Source organism: Ciconia boyciana, chromosome 19 (genome assembly GCF_034638445.1).
Source record: "Ciconia boyciana chromosome 19, ASM3463844v1, whole genome shotgun sequence".
Taxonomy (NCBI): domain Eukaryota; kingdom Metazoa; phylum Chordata; class Aves; order Ciconiiformes; family Ciconiidae; genus Ciconia; species Ciconia boyciana.
Genome location: NC_132952.1, coordinates 2,391,518 through 2,410,631, shown reverse-complemented (window position 1 = coordinate 2,410,631; position 19,114 = coordinate 2,391,518). Strand labels below are relative to the sequence as shown.

The 19,114-nt window shown below is 43.6% G+C and overlaps 3 protein-coding genes across 9 annotated transcripts in view; 2 read left to right on the top strand and 1 right to left on the bottom strand.

Moving 5' to 3' along the window:
• Positions 1–2,522: 2,522 nt before the first annotated feature.
• Positions 2,523–3,917, top strand: RNF186 (ring finger protein 186). The gene has a single exon (XM_072884171.1). The coding sequence runs from the start codon at positions 2,757–2,759 to the stop codon at positions 3,768–3,770; it is 1,014 nt and encodes a 337-aa protein (XP_072740272.1). The 5' UTR covers positions 2,523–2,756; the 3' UTR covers positions 3,771–3,917.
• Positions 3,918–8,293: 4,376 nt separating this feature from the next.
• Positions 8,294–19,114, top strand: part of TMCO4 (transmembrane and coiled-coil domains 4) — a 41,369-nt gene continuing 30,548 nt past the window's right edge. Inside the window, exons 1-4 of one of the 4 annotated variants that reach the window (XM_072884258.1) lie at positions 8,294–8,432; positions 12,258–12,442; positions 12,861–13,035; positions 18,201–18,228. In XM_072884258.1, coding sequence (XP_072740359.1) covers positions 12,264–12,442; positions 12,861–13,035; positions 18,201–18,228 — 382 coding nt within the window. In that variant the 5' untranslated portion in view covers positions 8,294–8,432; positions 12,258–12,263. Of the gene's footprint in view, positions 8,433–8,718; positions 8,789–9,352; positions 9,535–12,257; positions 12,443–12,860; positions 13,036–18,200; positions 18,229–19,114 lie in introns of those variants that run through there. The other 3 variants (XM_072884257.1, XM_072884261.1, XM_072884259.1) reach the window with 3 other exon arrangements.
• The window catches only part of HTR6 (5-hydroxytryptamine receptor 6), a 47,009-nt gene continuing 41,527 nt past the window's right edge, over positions 13,633–19,114 (bottom strand). The window contains exons 9-10 of one of the 4 annotated variants that reach the window (XR_012045845.1): positions 18,516–18,636; positions 13,633–14,029 (exon numbers count right to left, since the gene is read on the bottom strand). The gene's annotated coding sequence lies outside the window, so the exon portion shown is untranslated. The remainder of the gene's footprint in view (positions 14,030–18,515; positions 18,637–19,114) is intronic. The other 3 variants (XR_012045846.1, XR_012045847.1, XR_012045844.1) reach the window with 3 other exon arrangements.

Below are 19,114 nucleotides of genomic sequence, written 5' to 3'. Positions count from 1 at the left end.
TGAAACACAGCTTGAGCACGGGAAGAAGCTCACAGGACTATCACCAGTTATCTTCTCCGATGTTTTGAATATTATTGTGCTCAAAGCCATATGACAAGCGAGGATTTTCCTCTGAAACAACACAACTGCTCTTTTATATCCATTTCCTGTCATAAACAAGTCCATAAGAAGCATTCCATAGAAACACATCTTCTTATGCAAACATACTAAAAGCAGGAAAGCAGGATGAGTATATAAACTGACTAGAAATGATTAATGAAACAGTAATTAGCCTAAGTAGCGTTAAAGGGCTATAAGCAATTCAGTTAAGTACAACCTGCATGCAAGCCAGTGAACATCCCTTGTGATGCCAAGGACAAAACTGAGTCAAAATCGGGGCAGGTCCTTCGACACTTGGTAGAAGATTTCATCAATGGGAGGACAAGAGCAAACAGACGTTTTTAACCCAAAATGACCACTAAAAACTGGGCAGAGAGACCACACACTGCCTGAACCGCACTGCTGAAAACACAGCTCAGGAATCACACGGTTGTGACCTCCTGAGCCCCCACACTAGATCACGCATCCTCCCTTGGCATCCCTGATCCACGTGGCAGTAGACAGCACCCCCGGGGAAGCGCAAGACGAGGACCTCTCCGAGCCATGATGCGCCCCGCTTCCCCTTCCCTCCAGCAAGTTGTCCTTGCTGCCAAGGTGCATCGGTAGCAAAACAACCGCACCTCTCAACCAGCTCCGAGTTTCCAGCACGCACAGTCGAAAGGCACGCAAAAGTCACTCCCACCCACTGCTAGAAGACGGAGCAGTCAGACATGGAGGCACAGATTCATCCCACCTAGCTTTTAATGGAAATACTTAAGTTAGGAGTGTAGTTGCCCCTCTTGGTGTCTGTTCCAGCTTCCCAACATCTGCAAGACAGTTTAATATTGTTCTAATGATTAAGAATCTGTAAATTTTTAAGACATTTCCATTTTGGACATGGGAACTGACAGATGGAATTTGAAACTTCTAAAGCATTGTAAAAACGGCAGGTCTGTCTTCTTCTTCCCAGATCTTTTCTTTTTAACAGCGTTAACTTACTAATAAAAAGGTATGTGAAATGCAATAGAAAATTATCCTATTTTTAAACATAAATGAGCCTTGCAGTTCACCATCCCACTTCCAGACGTTATTGCACTTCAACTATGAGTCCCACTTCTGCAACTGAAAGACCTTCAAAATTTCAAAAATTTGGGGTCACCCAAAAGTCCAAACACTGCTACATGCCACATCAGCAGAAAGACAGCAGGAACACCCAGACACTTCTACCAAGTTTGCTTACAACAAACCTTCTGCTATTGCTCAGCAAATAAGAACAAGCTCTTCTCACCTCATCCCCCCATCAGCGAGTCCATGAGATTAGAGTCTTCCTGCACTCCTTGCCCTCCTAAATTGCAGTTGTTTCATTTCATTGTGTTGTTTCATTTGTTTCTGTTGGAGGGAGAGGCTGGTACATGGTAGCACAGACAGCTTGAGCACTCAGGTGCACCTGAGGCTACAGACTTGGCACTGTGTGTCTTCTACCGGTAATGCTGACCTAGTCCAACTTTCTGGGATTAGTGACCCAACCCTTCCTTTCCTTCCTTCCTTCCTTCCACAGGCTTCTTACTGAGAAACCATCTGTATTTTACCCCTCAAATAAAAAGGCAGGAAGAAATTAGATAGTGAAGGATTTTGGTCAGGCTTTTTTTTTTTTCCCAGAAGAGCTGAATATTCACAAACCCACCTAACAGAAGGGTGTTCCTGAGTGCAAAAAGTTGCCTGGGAACACCAAGAAAAAGAAAATGATCCTGCCAAGACACTAACCCTGCCTTTAATTTCCAGATCTCTCTCACGGACTCTGTGAGACCCTATGTGACCCTAAGTCATGCTTCAGTTCGCACCTGAAGCCCTCTGATGACTGAAGCTGTGTGTCAGTCACTTCTCCCAAGTAACTAGCAATAGGACGAGAGGAAATGGCTTCAAGTTGCATCAGGGGAGGTTTAGATTGGATATTAGGAAAAATTTATTTACTGAAAGGGTTATCAAGCACTGGAACAGGCTGCCCAGAGAGGTGATGGAGTCACCATCCCTGGAGGAGTTCAAAAAACATGTAGACATGGCACTTCGGGACATGGTTTAGTAGGCATGGAGGTGCTGGGTTGACGGTTGGACTAGATGATCTTAGAGGTCTTTTCCAACCTTAATGATTCTATGAAACCAACAAGGATGCTCCTAGGAGAAGAGAATTGATAATAATCAGACATTCAATACTCCATGTTAATAACCTCAACCTCATTCTTTACTTTGTGCTGTAGGGTAACAGCTCTAGGGTAGTGAGTATTGCTAAAGCAAGAGCAGACTCCCTTCCCAGAGCACTCAAAATTGGTGATACTTACACTCTCTCTAAGCAAAGCACTACATTCAGTACACCAATGTTAATGTTGAGAATTCCTCCGAATCTGTCACTGTCCAGCAAAGCAGTGTTTAGAGACCAATGAAATTGCTTTCAACAAATAAAGTACTGATTTAGTAATAATGGTGGTGTCTGGCTATCACAGTGAACAAAGCTGCAGCCTGCTAATGCTATGGGGTCTGCTTCTGGACAGGAATTGCTCAGTGACACTATCAGCCGTTGTAAAATGTCTTGGCCACAAAGTTAATCATTAACTCAGGTCCCCATCGCATAAAAACATTGTATTGTAAGAGCACAACACACTTCGAGCTGTCACTAATCAATCATGCACACAACAGGAATAAAGCGACACATAAAAGGAGCCAGAAACTCGGCAAACCCTTCAGATAAGGGAAGACCAACTGCACTGAGGTCTACCTCCATGGAGAAATCCAGTGACGAGCTAAACCATGAAAATGGATCGACAGCTCCCGGAGTACCACAGGCTGAGAAGGACAGTCCTGTGCCCACTGTGGAAGGCGCTGCAGAAATGAGCAGAGCAGAACCCCTAACAGAAAACACTGCAGACGTGAAGAGACTGGGATGCACTGAAGAACGTATTAAAGAAATGGAGAGACCTTCAGGCACAGAGCGAGACAGTCCCAATGCCTTTAAACCAGCCATTTCGGAAAGAGACTGTCCAAACTCAAAGCCTCTCGTTACGCTAACGAACTCAAACTCTCCCGAAGTATGCAGTTTTGAAATGAACCACCAGTGTTCAACCACAACATCTGTTGACATGGACTGCCTAGTCTGCTTCAACAAGTACAACATCTACAGAGTACCAAAGCTCCTGGACTGCCAGCACGCCTTCTGCGCAGTCTGCCTCAAGCTTATCCTCAGGAAAGAAGAGAGTGCCTGGATAATCACCTGCCCCCTGTGCAGAAAAGTCACTTCTGTGTCAGGAGGACTCATCCGCACACTTCAAAATAAAGGAGATATGGAGCACTTGGAAAACTCCGATTCAAATCCGGAGGTACATGTCTCTGCCATAGGGCTGGACAGCAATAGCTGGACTCAGACCAGCCACGATGCTTTACACAGAGACGAAAATGCTCCAGCAGACAACAGACTGGCTATCCAGAGACTTGTGCTGCTCCTGCTGCTTGTGGTGATTCTCACCATCCTCATCCTCCCGTTTATATACTCCGGCCTGATAAAATGGGTAATTTGTCTCATGCTTACTTTGGGGTTGGTCATGTCTATGGTGCTTTGCTGCACTCCTAAATTCTACTGGAGGTGCAACAGGGACTCGCTCACCTCCTGCCACAAGGAGACCCACATCACTGCTATTGCCTGAAACAATTAATGTGATCTGCCTAGAGATAATGGACTGGTCCTGCCGGCAACGCTGCATGTTGGGCGCGCTAGTCAGTTACTGGACTTTGAAAGCAATCATTCACGTCATAAATTCAACAGGTGGCTAAGGTATCCCACTAAGGCTCAATGGCAATGCACTGTGTTGTTTAATTTCATTACTGGAAACATAGTAAAATATTTATATGTGTTGATATTTATGAGTTAAAAACTGTAGAGTTTCCACACAATTTTTATCCCAGACTAATAATTTTGTTGTTTTGCTTTTGTCATTTTGTTCTTGTTCATGTCATCTCCTGATTCGCACTGCAGAACATTATCTGAAACACCTGACAGATGATGTCCTGTGAAAATCCCTAGCTGTGGTTGCCTTTTCCCACTCTCTTAACACACATACACCTTCTCTTGTGACAATGTGGGGCAATAAGACTGCTAAATCAGGGACTGGATGCCCAGCCTCAGTGGAAGAGAGCAGTTTTAACCCAGGTTATCACTTTAATCCCTATCACTGCCCAAACGGTTGTTGGCAGGGATGGGAAAGGGACTGGGAAAAGGGGATGTCAGTTGATGCCATTTTAAGTTACACATGAAATTGGAGAGGAAGAGGCAAAATCAACACTCCTAATCTCAAGTCTGTGGCTTGCAAAGGGCAAGGCTCTCAAAAGCTCATGACACTCCAAATTCCCCATGTTATTTAGCACAGAAATAGTCCCTCTCACCTGCACTCCCTTATCTGGCTACCTGCACCACCTCTCTTCTTGCCCTCTTTACAGTAAGTATGACATTGCCCTTGGAGATACCCAGAGATAAACAGAAATCTGTCAATTGCTATGCCATACCACATGTGATATTTTTGTATGTAATGTGTCCATTAAAGTTTAATAATGTTAATTGCTTCTGTGTTTCAATTCCTCACTGACAATAAATGTCAAAACATTTCACAGTTTCCTCACTGACAGGAACTACAGCTGAGAAAGCGTATTAGGGAATCTGTACAACTGAGTTGGTGAGTAAAGCAAAGAAGTAATGTGTTGGGTTTTTTCTTTGATTTAAAAAAATACATAGTTGCTAAGAAAATATCCTATAACCCAACTAAAATGAAATTGGAAAAAAATTAGGAGTTTGCTCTAGTTACGTTACATTTTTAAGAGTACCATGGATCTCAGTAGACCTTGGATCAGGCCTGTGGTAAATATTTGTGTTCGATAAGAATGGAAACTGATGTACTCCAGTTGCTCAGTATATAAATATACATAGTGTCTCACCAGCAGATAAAACAGATTAGACTAAGAGGGTAAGGAGCTGCTGTCCTCCTAGAGTCTTGGAAAAAAACAGGTCTATTTTCTGCCTAAGAACACAAACCTTCAAGGGAAATAAATGCTTTGGTTTTTCTCATCTATTTGGACAGCAACTGACTCATTGCAAAGTACATATGTAGTAACATTTGCTAGTAACTAACCAGAAAAAAGCTTTTCAATTGGGAAAAGGCAGGTAGTTTTAAACCCAAATACTATATTATTCCAAATACAAAGACTGGACCAGATATTCAGCTGTACTGAAAATAATTTCAGAAACTCTTGCCAAGTCTTTCAGCTCATAGACAATTTTCCTGTCGAGTTCCCTTCACCAACACTAATGGGTGACAGGTACCGTAAAGGTTTGTAACAAATATATTAATATGGGCCTGAACGTAGCGTGCATGAATGCATCAGAGTAAGCTAGAAGGGTTAAAGGAAAATCATGTGCTAATTGCTACAGAACACTGATCTCATTCAAATGACCAAATAGCAGCAAGGAAGAAACAGACTGTCCTAAAGATAAGATGATAAAGATGAACTGGACTAGAGCCATAAAATAATCCCCATTAAAAAAAACAACCACCAACAAAAAACAAAGAAACAACTTGGGGAATTTTGCCTAAGAAGGGAAGAGACCAAGCAAGATACCTACCACCACCAACTACAGAAGGGTGTGTGAGTCACACCCAGTATCAGTTTGCCATCACCAGTCAAGAAACGTAACGAAGATTTTAGAGGCAGTATCTTTTGTCCTCTGTATCACACACAATGGAGCCTGGCCAGCCTGTGTGGGCTTGTCAGCACATGGGTGTGAACAAAGGAAATCAGAGAATGAAAGTGAACAGGAAAAATCAGTTTGTTACGTATCACCCTGCCCCCCCAAGATTTTATTCAATTTTATTACACTAATTTCTACAGTATCAAAAAAAAAAGGCCAACAGAAAAGGGCTTCCCTCAAGGCAGTATACCAAGGCAGTGGGAAGGAAGCATATATGCTGTGCGATGACCAGTGAGAGACTGGCTCTCTGAAAGAACCCCCATGGATCCATACAGTAAGATCAGCAGCCGTGGAAGTCCAGGTTTCCACCCCCACTGCTTTGTATCAGCACCTTCCAAACCTGCGTTCAGCAGTTCAACTGAAATGTTTCTTCAGCCTTTGAGAGCCCCTAACAATCAGCTGATTCAGAGTTCGTGGATGTTGGTGGGAGTCATTACGCCCTAGACCTGGTATCTTTATAACAGCTGTTGATTCTCATCTGACAAGATAAGGCTCAATGACAAGGTAAAACCTTTGAAGCAGCAACTAAGTTTATGGAGAAAAGGCCAACAAAATTGTATTCCTACTCTAAAACATAAAGGATTTGCTTGTACTCAGTTTTAATTCATGCCAGTCTTTTTGGCAAGAAAGTTTCAGCTCCGAATTACCTTGCCTTGCTTACCTTACCCAGCTGGCTCCCAATTTCAGCTAGTGATTAGGTAACACACTGTAGCCTGAAAGAGAGGTTCATAACAAGAAACGGGCCCAGGCAGGCATATTCAGCTGTACCTCACATACTGCACAAATACCCAAGAACTGTGATTTACAAAGACAGAATCCCACTGACACATTAAGAGCATGGTAAGACCCAACACCGGTATTTAAGGATTACAGTCTGCATAGACAGAATCCTGGACCAGAAAATTCAAAGGTGTTTTGTTTTAACAATGCATGTACACAAGCCAGTTTTAATTAAAAAATGTGCCTATCCTTTTGTCACACTGTGCTCCCACTCTGCCCCTCTGCCCTCAGGGCCCTTCCCAAAGCCACAGTTTTCCCTATTCCAATCCCTTTTCAGGCTTCTCATCAACAAACAGCACCACCATCGCCCACCACAGTCACTAGTTACTTATATAAGAGAGTGAGACAGGTGCCTGAAAATTTTTGAGTGTAGGTGTTCTAAATTACTGTTAAATGTAGAAGTCTCACTTTAACTACAGAACTTTAAATTATCCATAGTTGTGCTGGCTTTGATTACTATTAAAATATATAATAAGATCCCAAGTTTACAACATCTGGTAAAACTCACTCCTAATTGTCATTCCACTCAGCTTATGTTTTGGTCCACTTCTAACAGCTCTTCCGCATTATCACACAGATATAAACAGGCAAAAATAAACATGGAATAAATAACACATTTCACACTTCCACATCGCTCCAATTCTGTACGAAGAGAACTTTAGGTCCTCAAACACAGAGCTGTCAATTCTACAAGAAACTAATTTGCAGATCTTGGTCTGAGAGCACAGATTTGTGCCCAGGTGATTCCTTGCTTGTTATGAATCATTTGCACCTTGTCCATTGTGTTGTGCAGTTACCTAAGTCACAGGTGAAGTAGATAACTTCTGCACCCTACCTGGGATCAACAGAACTCACCTTCTGAACTTCAGTGTCATACTTAATGACTATATGATGATGCTTAAAATACCTATACTTAACATGAGTACTTGTGTGAGTAAACCTGAGGGGGTCTAATATTAGTAGCAAGCAACCAGGACAAGATATTTGGCCAAATCAAAATCAGCTTTAAACGGAACTGGTACCCAGAATTTTTTTAAAATTTATTCATAAGTAAGTCCCACATAGCACATTTTAAAGCATAAACTGGTTACCCCAGCTACCAAGCAACCAAAACTGGTTTTGCTGTCGTAAAACACAATCATACAGAAAAACTGCTCTTCTTCCCCTGAAAGAAATTAATTTCTCCAAAAACTACTACGCATTGGACTTGGGGTTCCAGCCTGAGACTGCTCTCAGGGCAAATGCATTTCTTAAAACCCTCAAAACACAATGCAAAAGCCTTATGCTCAGGTAGCTGAACTAACTCTAAAGCCTTAGGATTTCTGCAAGGCCAAATAACCACAATGGAGCAAAGCCTCCCGAGCTGACTGCGCCAGTAACCCTGCTGCTACTAGAAGCAATACATACATGGCCCTCATATTTGCCTGACGAGTGCATATATATATATATAGATATACACACACACATACTTCAGCTTCTGTTCATATGGCTTTGGGATCCCACCCAGTAAAACAGCACAAAGTGCGAGACACCACTGACGCTTTAATCTTCCTCGGGGACACCAACCTGTCCTGCATCGGAGGTGGCAAAGAAGTCTTGGTGCAGCAATCTGAGAACAGCTTCACCAAACGCACATCGCCACCTCTCTCTGTAACCCTCCCCCAGAGAGGGAGGAGTTCTCACAGGGGAAGAAGAGCTTTAAAGGGAGGAAAACGGCCAGCACCCACGTAGGCCTAAACCCCGAGCGAGGCACCAACGTGGCGGACGAAGCCCAAGATTGCGGATAAAGGTAGGCAGCGAGGAAAAAGCAGCTATACCCATCTCGTGGTGGAGATGGACCTACCACCACCCCCATGAAGGGACCGGGAGTCAGGTAAGGGCCAGGCCGAGGTTGGCTGCCAGCCCTCGCCATCACCTCAGCCCAGCGCCGCTCCTCCCTACGCTCCGCAATCTACGCGCCTCGCTACGCCAGTCACGTAGGGAAGCGTAGAGAAGCAGAACCGCAGCCGTACGCGGATTACGTAGTGGCGGCGGGAAGGCCGGGCCGAGCCGGGCAGGAAGGGGCGGGCGGGAGGCGGCGGAAGGGAGCGCGGCGGCTCCTATTTGAGGCCGGGCCGGGAGCAGGTCGGGTCCGGGCCGGGAGAGGTGGGGAGAGGGGCTGGGTACGGCTGGGGTGCAGCTCCGCGGGCTGAGGTGGGTGTAGCGGGCGGGACCCTTTCCTCAGGCCGCTCCTTGAGGGGAGGGCTGTGGCGGCGTCCGCCTTGCTGCTGGGGGCCGGTTTCCTCTCCTCAGTGGTTGTCAAAAGTGCTACTTTCTGTGAAAAAAAAAAAGTCTGTATTCTAGCAGCAGAAATTTAAAACACAAAGGACGTGCGATAAAAGCGAATATCGGCAGCTGTGGAGATGTTGGTCCTCACAGCTTTCCCAGCGGAGGTGTTTCCCTCACGTTTTTCCCGCTAGTGATTTCTCTCTGCTGGTCACATCCCTCTCCACAGCTTTGCCCACCTTCTGTGTACTGACATTGCTTCTCAGTCACTGCTGCTACAAGCATCGGGATTAACGAGATCAAACGCACTCTGTTTTGCAGCTACTTAAGCTTTTAGCTTTTCCACGTCCCCTCAGTCCCTGAGCTCTGGTTTACATTTAGCATGCATTTCTGCAGCAGTCGTCTGTATCGCATTCGCATGTTTTTGCAGGAATACGTGATTTTATCTGGGACACTGAATTACATTCCATGTTCGTACTTTGTATCTACAGATTAAAAGCGAAGGCTGTGGTGCTCCCAGTATGTAAGCACATGTGTGGCTCTGGAGCCCTGTGCAAGTCCCCAGGAAAATTCATCTGCCCAAATGTTTCTGCAGTCATGGTGTCCAATGCTTAACCGCAGTTCAGGTGTGCCTTGGTAGGGGACTTTTTGGCCAGCCCCATCTGAATAATTATCTACAGCTACTTCTCTGAAGTTGATGAGATGTCTCGTTAACTTTTGAGGGTCTCGGAGATTAACATGTCAGTGATTTGGTCACTTTTGTCATAGTTTAGGATGAACGTGATGCCAGCATCTCTGTAATTCTTCCAGCAGTAGGGAGCACGTGTGTATTGTACAGCTTTAGATCCACAAAAGGATTATCTTTCTGCTTTCCAAATAGGATTTTGGGAACTGCTGTATAAAATACACCACCTCTCAAAAAAACCAAAGGTCTTTGTGTGAAAAGTGAGCGCTGGAAGTGATAAAATATTTCTCTTTCAAGTGACAGTGCAGATTATGGCAATGCTCTTGATTGCTGAATCACATTGTTCGAGACAGAGACATGAATTCCAGTGCCACAAGCTGTAAATAACTTTCTGGATATACCTCTAGCTCTCAATTCTCTCATCTTTGATTTAGTGGCAAAACCTCTTGGCCCAAGTTTTCTTTACTAAGTCGCATGTTGCCATTTTTTATGCTGTGTGTCTGAAAATCCAAGCCCATTTTTTCCTAGATATTTATGAAGAAATAGATATCTATGCTGAGGGATGCACATCAAGTGTACCGATCAGAGCATCTTCAGAACAAAGTCTTTCAAAAACTTTCTCTGGGTATTCCAGCTGCTCAGCATTGTGAATTATTCGTTGCATAAGAGCAATAAAGTTGCATGCAGGAAGCCACTATGGTGTCGCTCCACAATTGGTCACATCTTTTATGTTATTGGGAAACAAAGTTAAACAGTTGTACGGTTTCTGGATCCTTTTTAGCTGCTTCACTTTTCATATGAGCCTGTGTTCACAAATCAATAAATCTATTACAGCGGGGAAGGGGATTTTATTTTCAGTGCTGTCTCCCATAATAATCTAAAAAATCTGTGTCCAGAGGTGAGTAGACGTGCCACGTAATTGTTTGTAAAGTTATTGAAACTTTAAGTGTTAGATTATTTCTGGGCAAATTGATCTGTAAGTCTGGATGTTTTAGGAAGATCAGAGCCTAGAGAGTGATGTGAAGTGGATTTTGGGGGTCCAAATGAGGGCTTTGGAACTCCTCAGGTAATAAAACAATGTTGGGATTTTGTAAGAAAGTCCTGTAAGGCATGGAGGCACGTCTCACGCCGCCTTCACAGCTGCAATTCAGCAAGTGTAAATGCTGCTGTGTGTTGAGGTTGGTACCGGAGCGGGCCCGCCGGGGCCGGGATTGATCCCAGCCGCCCGCACTCCCCGGGGAAATGTAATCTGGCCCTTCCCTTCTCTGGTTGGTATGGAAATAACAGAGTTTATTTATTCCTGCGGACTTTGTGCTCCCATGTTGCTGGAATGTGATGTTTCCATGGAAACGCACCGAGATGCCTTAGACCTGTGTGCTCGAGTCACGGACAGCATCAGGAGATAGGTGTTGCAGGGGGACTGAGCTCTCCCAGGGAGAGAGGTGCAAGTTATGATAACCATCGACCCTTGACTGATGAATTTTCCTTGCATGCATACATCAGCCGTTAAATAGTGCAAGCCTTGAGAAATATGAATCTCCTTGAATAAATTTCTGAGCGGGAAGACACAACAGACACCTTTCCTGGAAGACCATGACAAATGGCATGCAGATAATAAAATCTCTTTAAAAAGAGCTGCTCCTGTGCTGCATTTCTTTCTTCTAGGACTCTTAAACTATCCCATAAATGGTGTCTGCATCCTCTGAGATTCAGTACTTGGTTCAGTACGGGCTCCTAATTCCTATTTAAGCCACTTTCCTTGCTACAGGGTTCAGAAGAAAGGAAACATTTAAATAGGAAGTATATAATGAAATAGGTGGTTTGGGCCCCTTAGAACCCTCTTGAATCTTGATGAAGTCAGTAGAAATTTCAGGTGATGTAAGCGACCTGTGGAGCCGATTGTTACCCATGTTGAATGGTAAAATGAGCTGTTGTTGTGTCTGCCTGATTTCACTCATCTCGGTTAGCCGCTGGTATCATCGGGGAGCTCCCGGGGAGCAGTTGTAAGCTGTTCAGTTGGAAGAGTGCATGTCTGCGCTCTAAAAAATAATATTTTGGCCCAGCTCAAGGTCCCTGTGGCACAGGGATCTTATGTTCAGGGAAAAAGCAGTGGCAGGCTGTGTAGAGGAGAGAACGTTACAAGCAAAGCATAACAATGTCCATGGGACACATTAAAAGTCCTTCTCATCAGAGGCTGCAGCTGGACTCAACTTTCTTAACGCCATCAGCAAAATAAACAGAGGAGCAATTTGGGTTGAGGATGAGAGAGGCAAATTATTTCCCAGGCAGCTGTACTGGTCCCTGCACCAGGTGCAGAGCTTTTATTTTACATGTTATTTTTGTGGTAAACATGTGAATGATATGCCTGAACGGAGCCCAGCCTCTTTGCATCTTGAAGGAGATGCCTCCTTTTGCTCTGTGAAGTATTGTCAGCTCATTTTGTGCAAAACTTTTGAAAACTGGAGAACAGAAAATCTCCTGTTGTCTTCTTTGGTCACAGCACCATGTTGGGGGGGGTGCACAAGCTGGACCTTGACAGACTTGACTTAATACCGACAGCAAGTGTGACGGTGAAAAAGCAAAGGCAATTTGTCTCCTTGCTTCCTGGTTTCTAACTGTTTGTTGTTTTTTTTTTCTTCTCCTTTTTCCTCTTTGAACTTGCAGGTAAAAATGGCTGCAGAAGAGAAGTGGAAAGGTTGGGCTTCGAAACAGCATAGCGGGGCTGAACAGGCAGGTGAAAAAGAACCGTGTGTGCTTCTGGGCCAGCAGCTGGGTGAACCTGGAAGATTTGCTTATGCAGCACTTTGTGGGATATCCCTAGCATGGCTGTTCCCTGAAAAAGAGCAAAGGTACTACGTGGGGTAGCAAGGGGTGAGCAAAGGAGGTGGCTTTTGGGTAGAAACTCAGACGGAGCTGGTATCAGACTCTGTGTGGGCTCTTCTGAAGTTAAGAGGAGTGGAAGATCCTTTTGACATTAGGTGTTTTCTTAATTGTATTGAATTTCTTTCTTACACCTTTAAGATTTTTACATTTCAAATTGCATCCCTTAATACTGCAGACTTCAAAGCATGTATTGAAGAAAGGTCTAGCTCCATTCTGATTGCTTGCTTGTTTGTTTAGCCAGCTTGTGTAGCCACTCGCCTTCTGCTGACTTCTTATGATGCTTTTTGTGTGAACAGCAACAGATCAACATTTGAAAGCAGGGACCACTCAAAGCTTGCAAAAATCCCCAGTTACAGAGCTTTAACTGCTACTGTTGCCTTACAGCTCCTTCAGGACAGAATTCATTGAGGGCTTTGTGAAATGGCTGGACCTGCCCGAAGCTGTCTTACCTGCCATGACAGCATTTGCTAGCGGTTTAGGAGGTGAGGGCACAGAAACTTTTGCCCAGATTTTGCTGAAGGATCCCATCTCGAAAGAAAATCCAGTTGTCATTACTCAAGTAAGTTCACACACTCCTCTCGCCCTTGTTTGCTTTTGCAGAAGAGATTTCTCATACGTGTCTGTTTGCAACTGAAGTTCTGTTTGTACAGTCAAGGAAGTAAAATGAGTGTTTCTGATATGCGTATATTTCTGAGCAGCTGTGTGGGTGACTGGCAGTCTCTCTATCCATTACCAGCTCGTGGAACTGATGAACATGAGGCACCGTTACTGTCTGTTGAATTAATGCTTTGTGTCTTTGATGCTTTTGCTCTACAGAGAACTGTCAAACTTTTAATTTTGACTGTATTATTGCAGTGGTTTTGATTCATATGTGTGTAACACTGAACCTGATAGGCCTGGTTTTCATTTGTTTCAAAGCCCCTTCACTATACCTGTAATACAAAGCACCTCTACGTACATGCTCCAAATAGCACAATTCCCAGAGTCTTTTTCCCAGAGTCAGTTTTGGCTAGAAGGAAATAAGTTACTGTGACCTTATTTTCTTTCACTGAGAAAGTATTAGTGAGACTGGGACTACTCCATAATGTTCTGATGTAAAAGCTTGACGTAAAGATAAAAGAGGTAAAATATTTCGGTGGCATTCAGCTTTGCTGCAGAGTCTCAGCCGGGGAAGATATCTCCTCATCCAGCCTTACGTTATGACGTGCAGGGCGAAGAGCACAGTAGGCTGCTGCTGATGCCAGGCATAACGTGGCCACTGTCACCTCACACCCTTCGCTGGATACTGCATGCAAGGAAATAGCGAGGCATCCTGCGTGCAGGCAGAACTCTGATATTGAGTAATAGTTATCACACGCTCACCTTTAGCAACGGCCCGAGAGAACAGCAGATGCGAGAACAAGGGTGCGTAAGTAAAGATACGATAGGAGTGAACTTCCTTGGTCATCGTGACCAGCTCCCATTATCTCAGCCATCTTTTGTGTCTTCTAGTCAGTCCATAAAAGGCCTCAGAGGATCTGCTCCAACATCTGAATGTTACAATGCCCAAAGTCCTGTAACAGTATAAGTACAGTGACAGAGAATCTTAAGCTTAATTAATAAGTTAGGACAGATCATCTAAAATAAGAGCAGCTGTTGTGATGTTGTTTGCTCAAAATCAATAAATCCACACTGAGTTCTTTCTGCATCTAGATGGCTTGGTATTTCCCAGGTTGTTTCTCTCGTTCTCTCTGCTTCAGGATGGATCCTCTAGAATTAAGCAAATTTTCCTGCCTTGCTGCTGAGTTTATTAAGGGTGAAATTTTGGTGAAATTTAACTTGTGCTTGCTCTGAGCTTATGCTGCCTAAGGGTTCCTTGTGCTTTTACAAAAGTGGCTCTGGATCAGTGGGAGCGCATGAGCATGGTATTTTGCTCTGAGCCAGAGAACTGTGGCACTTGTCACCTGGATTCAGGTAGAATACAGAAGCCGTAGGTTCAACTAATTCTTTGATTAGTTGAAAGCAAAGATCGGGAATAGCTATCAGTCTAATGCCACAACATCAATACCTTATGCAGTCATGTATATGGGCAAGGTGATTGATTTTGTCAAAGGAAAGACAGAATTAAAGACTTCTGTAGAGCAAGGCAGCAGAAGCATCTTTGGGAAAGCATACTGGCATGTGGGAAACTTCAGTGTATCAAGCTGAGATCAGCTTTTCCCTTCTTACCTGAAAATAAACAAGCTACGGGACAAAGCCTTGTGAATTCTTGATATGTTGCTTTATGGTGTTCTTGCTTTTTTGTATTCAGCTGCTACTGATGCAACATTTACTGTTTATTTAACAAGTACACACCTTAATTGCTCAGTGTGTTTAGTGGCAGGGTCCTGTCAGCACTAGTGCCTGCATTTTTGAATGCCCTCCATCTCAGCGGGGCTGAAGGGATGATACGTGAGGTCAGGAGACTAGAGGTGAGCTCACCATTGATTCAATGAAAATTGGAGGATTATGGATTTTTATCTTTGTTTGCATTCATTGCAGATGACTAACACAGGCAAATGTGGGTTAACTGAATCCTTTAAGGACAGTAGTCATAACACACAGGCCGTGAGTGTGGTATGAGAAGGCAGTGTAACAAAAAGAGGTGAAGAGGTTGACTTTGCCCACTTTTGTTTCATGATTATAGGTGAGAAAATGTTGGAAGTTCTTATTAGGAATCAGTTTTTTGCTCCGAAGATACTTAGAATGCCCATTTTCCTGTGTTTTTCTACACACATCCACTGTTGTTGAGGAAATGGGTTTTGAAATTGCAGCAATTAATAAAAAGCTGGCAAAGACTCTGAATAAAGATCGCTTCCTTTTCTTTGTAAGGTTTCTCACTCATACAGGTGGTAGTCATGTGCATAGAGTTCACAGGGAGATTCAAAACACCAACTGGCCGCACCTCGAATACTGTGTTCAGTTTTGGGCCTTCACTACAAGAAGAACATTGAGGGGCTGGAGCGTGTCCAGAGAAGGGCAACGAAGCTGGGGAAGGGTCTGGAGCACAAGGCTGATGGGGAGCGGCTGAGGGACCTGGGGTTGTTCAGCCTGGAGAAAAGGAGGCTGAGGGGAGACCTCATCGCTCTCTACAACTGCCTGAAAGGAGGCTGTAGAGAGGTGGGGGTCGGTCTCTTGTCCCAAGTGACAAGCGATAGGATGAGAGGAAATGGCCTCAAGTTGTGCCAGGGGAGGTTTAGACTGGATATTAGGACATTTTACTTCACCAAAAGGGTTGTCCAGCATTGGACCAGGCTGCCCAGGGAAGTGGTTGAGTCGCCATCCCTGGAAGCATTTAAAAGACGTTTGGATGAGGCGCTTAGGGACATGGTGTAGTGGTGGGCTTGGTAGTGTTAGGTTAACGGTTGGACTCAATGATCTTAAAGGTCTTTTCCAACCTATACGATTCTGTGATTCTGTAACTTCAAAACAAGACTGAAATATAATAACTGCTGCTTAGAGGATGAAAACAAACTACTTGTGAACTATTCTAATCAATGCTGATTGGATTCCAGATGACTGCACAGCGGTACGTGCAAAGCCTAAACCAATTAGAAATACTTGGGAATGCTAATTGGCACAGATGCAATAAAAACAGTAGTTCCAGTTTGTCAACTGATTACCTGTATCCATCCCTCACCTCTTGAAATACATGTATATAAATGCTTAGGCCAGATTTTGAAAAGAGATTATTTGCTATTAGGTGCCACAGATGATACTGGGTATATTGTACAGAACCTGAGTCAAGACCCACGACTCCCTTTGGAACACACAGGGAGAAGTTGTTGCCTACAAATGGGCTCTGCACAAACCACAAGCCTGTTGCAAAGTCATGGCAACAAGGTCACAAGCTTCACCTTATTCTAGACTTCAGGCTCTTTGCTTGGTCAACTTTCTGCTTGGGACTCCCAGCCCTGGACCTTCTGCTGGGCTTTGACACCTCTATGCCAACCCTTCCTCACAAAACTGCAACCAGGGAGGAGGTGATGGTGCCCATGTATCTAATACTTGGGTAGTTACAGTACTCGGGCTCTGGGAAACCCGAGTTACATTCCTCCCTCTGCCTATGGGGATTAATGTTTCCAATTCCCACATCCCACCAACCAGCCTGGGGAACAGTCTGCAGTGTGTGTGCGTGCACAGAATACTAATTGTGGCTGGACCTTAAAAGAAGCCTTTTTTTTCTGCAACAGGGTGATTGGGGGAACAGAGGAGACCTGATTCAGTGACTAACTTAAATTAAAAGAGTTATTCACACACTGGAGATAGCAAACCAGGACCTTCCTTTTCTTGGATGAGTGCTCTGGCCATTGGGATGCAGGATGAAGGAGCAGTGATGACTGCTTTGTGCAGAGCCCAGCCCAGCAGATACCTTCTGGAAATCCTTATCCCATTAGGATTTGCAGGACAGGCAAGCAAAAGAAGGCTTCTCTGTGGATGCAAACAGGCACCCAGATATTCAGCAGTAGAGGTGTGTGTATGAAAACATTAGGCAGCAGTGGAGCGAAGGTTTTGGGGCTATACCTTGTGAAAAAGCACCCATAGGTGGGAGTTCAGCTGCCCTAATCCTTTGGTTTCCCTAGTCCTATGCAAAAGCTCTCTTCTCCTTTATGAAGTAGCAGATGCTTCTCATGTTAAAATGATATTCAGAGTCCAGGCACTTACTTTTGCCTGGATAATACCTACCGTTTGCCCCTCTTCTAGTAGGAGTTGGTTAAGGATGGCTTGTTCTCTGTTCTACACTTCTTGTGCAGTAGGGAAAAGAGACATTTTTACGATACAAATTTTGCTTAGGAGCTTACGGGACTAATAATCATAAACTCTTTGGCAGCATCCTACATCTTTGGCTGCATTTTTTGTGTTCCCAAAGGGCTGAAGGATTCCCTGTAAAATTCAGCTGTGCTTTATTTGTGTGTAGGAGAAGGAAGTAGCTAGACTGAGCTAATGCTTAGTGTTGTAGTTACATAAAGAACTTAAAATTTATCCAGTGACAATAAAAGAGAAGAACATAGTAGTAAAAACACTGGCCTCTTTTTTCATGGATTTGTCCATAGAAACCATCTATTGGATTGATCTGTTTCTCCGATTTTTTTATGATGAAGAGCCAACACAGAAGTCAAGTCCCTCAGTCTTGACAGATGACCATAAATTCCGAGTTTTCTATTTTTGAGTACTTAATCCAAAAGAACTTCATGCCAGTTCAGCCTTACCACCTAGAGCTATGAATTCCCAGAATGCTAAAGAAAATAGGGGCCACTAGTCCATCAGAGTAGCATTCAAACCTGTTATTCATGTTGAAAATATGAGTATATATGCCTGTATAGCGAGCAGCAGGCATTAGAGTGGTAGGAGGATTAGAGCTCTGTTTCTCCAAACTTTGAAGGACGGTGTAATCGTGGTGCTTTCAGTTGCAACCGGATCGCTAATAACAAAAAATACAGGATGCTTCAGCATATACCAAGCAGGCACTGCCCTCCCATCCTGCGCTTATCTACTTCTGTCCCGCCATTTGTACCTGCATATGGAGAATTTTGTATTGGAAACATCTGGCTTTGCTCTGTGCTGCCCTACAGAATTGTAGCTTGCTGGCTTCCCATGTTCATGAACTGCCATGCTGCATAGTCCAATGGGTTTTCATGCCTCCATTTTGAGACCTCTGGGCATATGTCATCAGTTTTAACTTTAATATACTTTTCTTCTTTTTAGGATCTTCTATCCTTCTCTCTTAGAGATGGTAAGTTTACCTAGCATTTGTTCTTTGTAAGAATAATGTAGATGAGTTTACATCTGATACTTTAAAATGCTAAAGAAGCTCAAGGTACCATCCTATTTTATCTTAGCTTCCTTTATAGCAAAAGCAGCACACTCTTTCCCTGCATCCACTACAGGAAAAGCAACTATTATATTAGGAATTATTAATAATACCTGTTAAAAATTGAACAACTGTTTACCTCCTTATCTTCATGTCGTGGATTGGCATGCAAATGTATGCGATGGTAGAAAAGTTCTGAACTGAAATACCTAGAGTGGGGTGGTTTTTCTCCAGTGTTTACAGGGGAGCAGGTGACCTCTTCCTTTAGGAAGGCAGTGAAGCTGTTATGAAAATCTCAGCCTAGCAAATGTTCTGCAGATTGCTTGTTGCCTAAAAAGAAAAAAAAAAATATTCAGGGAATAAATTCCAGAGTGTCCTGTGAAGCCTATTATAAATAATGTGATTTTACTCATATATTATATTATGCATAAAACAATTTTCTGGTTTACAATCCGTAACATGGATTAGTCTTATAAAATTAATGAAATAAAGACTGCCTACTGAACAAAACGTTCATTTCTAAAAGAAGCCTGTTTTATAGCACTCCTTGCATTTTTTAAACCTCTGTGTTTTAACATGTTCTCACAGGAAAGAACTCACTGGTTGCTGATTAGCCTGTTTCACTGCAGAACAAAGTACCATTTTTGTTCTTGCTTTATTTTTAATGGAAAATTGACAAGTCGGTTATTGCAAAACTGCTTATTTTGCTAAGCTGGAATTTAAAAGAAATATATTTTCAAGGCTTGCTGACTTACTGCCAAGCTGGCTAAGTAAAAAGCTAAGTTGTGTATTACAGGAAGCAAGAAGG

Bases quoted from the DNA above. Each gene is read 5' to 3' on its own strand.
- RNF186 (XM_072884171.1), top strand. From the start codon at position 2,757: ATGCACACAACAGGAATAAAGCGACACATAAAAGGAGCCAGAAACTCG.